This window comes from Apaloderma vittatum, unplaced genomic scaffold (genome assembly GCF_000703405.1).
Source record: "Apaloderma vittatum isolate BGI_N311 unplaced genomic scaffold, ASM70340v1 scaffold1501, whole genome shotgun sequence".
Taxonomy (NCBI): Eukaryota; Metazoa; Chordata; class Aves; order Trogoniformes; family Trogonidae; genus Apaloderma; species Apaloderma vittatum.
The window spans coordinates 38,584-40,337 of NW_009698266.1; the positions used below are offsets into that span (position 1 = coordinate 38,584).

The 1,754-nt window shown below is 52.7% G+C and overlaps 1 protein-coding gene across 1 annotated transcript in view; it reads right to left on the reverse strand.

Annotated features, from left to right (window-relative positions):
• LOC104280312 (chromosome unknown open reading frame, human C9orf91) overlaps positions 1-1,414 on the reverse strand; it is a gene marked incomplete at its 3' end in the record, with an annotated part of 8,279 nt that extends 6,865 nt beyond the window's left edge. The window contains exon 1 of the mRNA XM_009877925.1: positions 1,259-1,414. Within this exon, the coding sequence (XP_009876227.1) occupies positions 1,259-1,364 (106 nt within the window). The remainder of the gene's footprint in view (positions 1-1,258) is intronic.
• Positions 1,415-1,754: the final 340 nt, after the last annotated feature.

Sequence of the window (1,754 nt, forward strand, 5' to 3'; positions counted from 1 at the left end):
ATCCCTCACTGATAGGACTTGGTTTTGCCAAGGCTACCTACGTCTTCGAGAGATCCCCCATTGCCTAACTACTCCACCCACCACAGGAAAAAGCTTGAGCAATCAAAGTGCTTCCCAGCAGTCACACTCTCTGGGAATTGGCAGGGCTGCCCTGGAGCATGAGTCCCATAGGTCCTCCAGCCTCCAGTTCCCTGCTCCAGCAATGCTCCTGGGCAGCTCGGCTGAAGGCTCTCAGCTTCCCAGTTTCAGCTAGGACTAGGATCAGAGATGTAATCTAGAGACCTAGGTTGCAGTCAGAAGCCTGGAAAGCCTGAGGACAGGCTGTCCTAGATTTGAGGAGCAAATACGAGCTCTGCTCAGAGTTGAGGCAGAGCAGCCGTGAAGCAGCGTAGGAGAGCTGTGATCTCCAGGCATCCCATCTGGCATTCATCTAGAGTTTGCACAAGCTGTGCTACGTCAAGAGGAAGAGATGGTGTCTAAGGAAGTGGCTTGTTAAGGTGAGCTCTTGTTTCCTGGAAACATTTCACCCAGCCTTCCTTCCCCCTTGGAGATCCAGGGGCAGCCCAGTGTCCTCTAGGGCTTCTCCTGCTGACACTGCTGCTCAGTGCTCTCCCAGACTCCTGGGCTGGCTGAAATGCAGACTGCACCCACCTTTCCCTTCTCTCCCACTCAAGTCCTCCATCCTCATCACCTCCTTGCTGCGCAGGAACAGGAGATGCCAAGTGAAACGAGGTAATTACATTAACAATGGGGTGTGACTTCATCAAGTCAAAAGGGAGGAGTAGATGCATCTGAAGCCTCCAGGATAACAAGCTCCCATTTGTTTGCTGAGGTTCAATCTCCCCCTGACACAGAGCAGTGGAGGCAGTGAGTATAAAGCAAGAATAAAAACCTTGTCCTCAGCTCAAGCCTTGTGCTCAGCTCACCTGTTCTTCATGGCTTTGGTCAAGTTGCTTGGCACAAAGTCTAGCAAGTCGGGTGCCAGGCTGAGATACCTGAGATTTTTGGAGGAGCTCATCTCCTTGACCTCTGATGGAGTGGCGAGAGCTGCTTCACCCCTGCCAAAACTGAGCACTGAGGAGGTGCTATGAACTGAGCAATCAGAAAGGGTGCCCTGCTGGAAGGTTCACAGGGGAGGGTTGGTGAGAAGAGCCATCTGCAGCACTGCCTTCTGCCTCCGTACAGCACCTCAGGTGGCTTTGGAAGTAGCACTGCAGAGAAGGGGCACCATAGGGTCTCCCTGGAGTTGCTCACTTACCTTTCACCCATTGCAGCGATCCTTCCTTTAAATCACTCTTACAGTAGAGCATGGAGGAAAGCGACCCATTTTTCTCAGTTCCACCAGCTTGGCTTTTATGGGCCATGCTGAAGGTGCCTCTCCTTGAGGGGCTTTATTTTGTACTGTCAGAAATTCAGCACTTTGTACATCTGCCCGATCTTTCACTGCTAAGAAGCACCGATTCAGCCCCAAGGCAGCAGGCAGCCGGCTTGCTCTTCTCGTCGGGGAGCAGATTGTGAAATCCTCGTTCCTCCCACTGATGACTTCCTCGAGATCCTGCTTCCCATGAGGCAAGGAAGCACTTTCCAGCCCTGAAAAGAGGAAAAGAAAATCCCATGCCTTGCAGAAACAGCAAATAAAGGGTAACAGCACAAACCACTTGGGTGTGCTTTGCCCTTTGGACCCCGCTCCCCGTGGGTGTTATCCCCAGGTAGGTGTTAGGCAGCCACGCGTGCAGTACGCACAGGCTCACCTG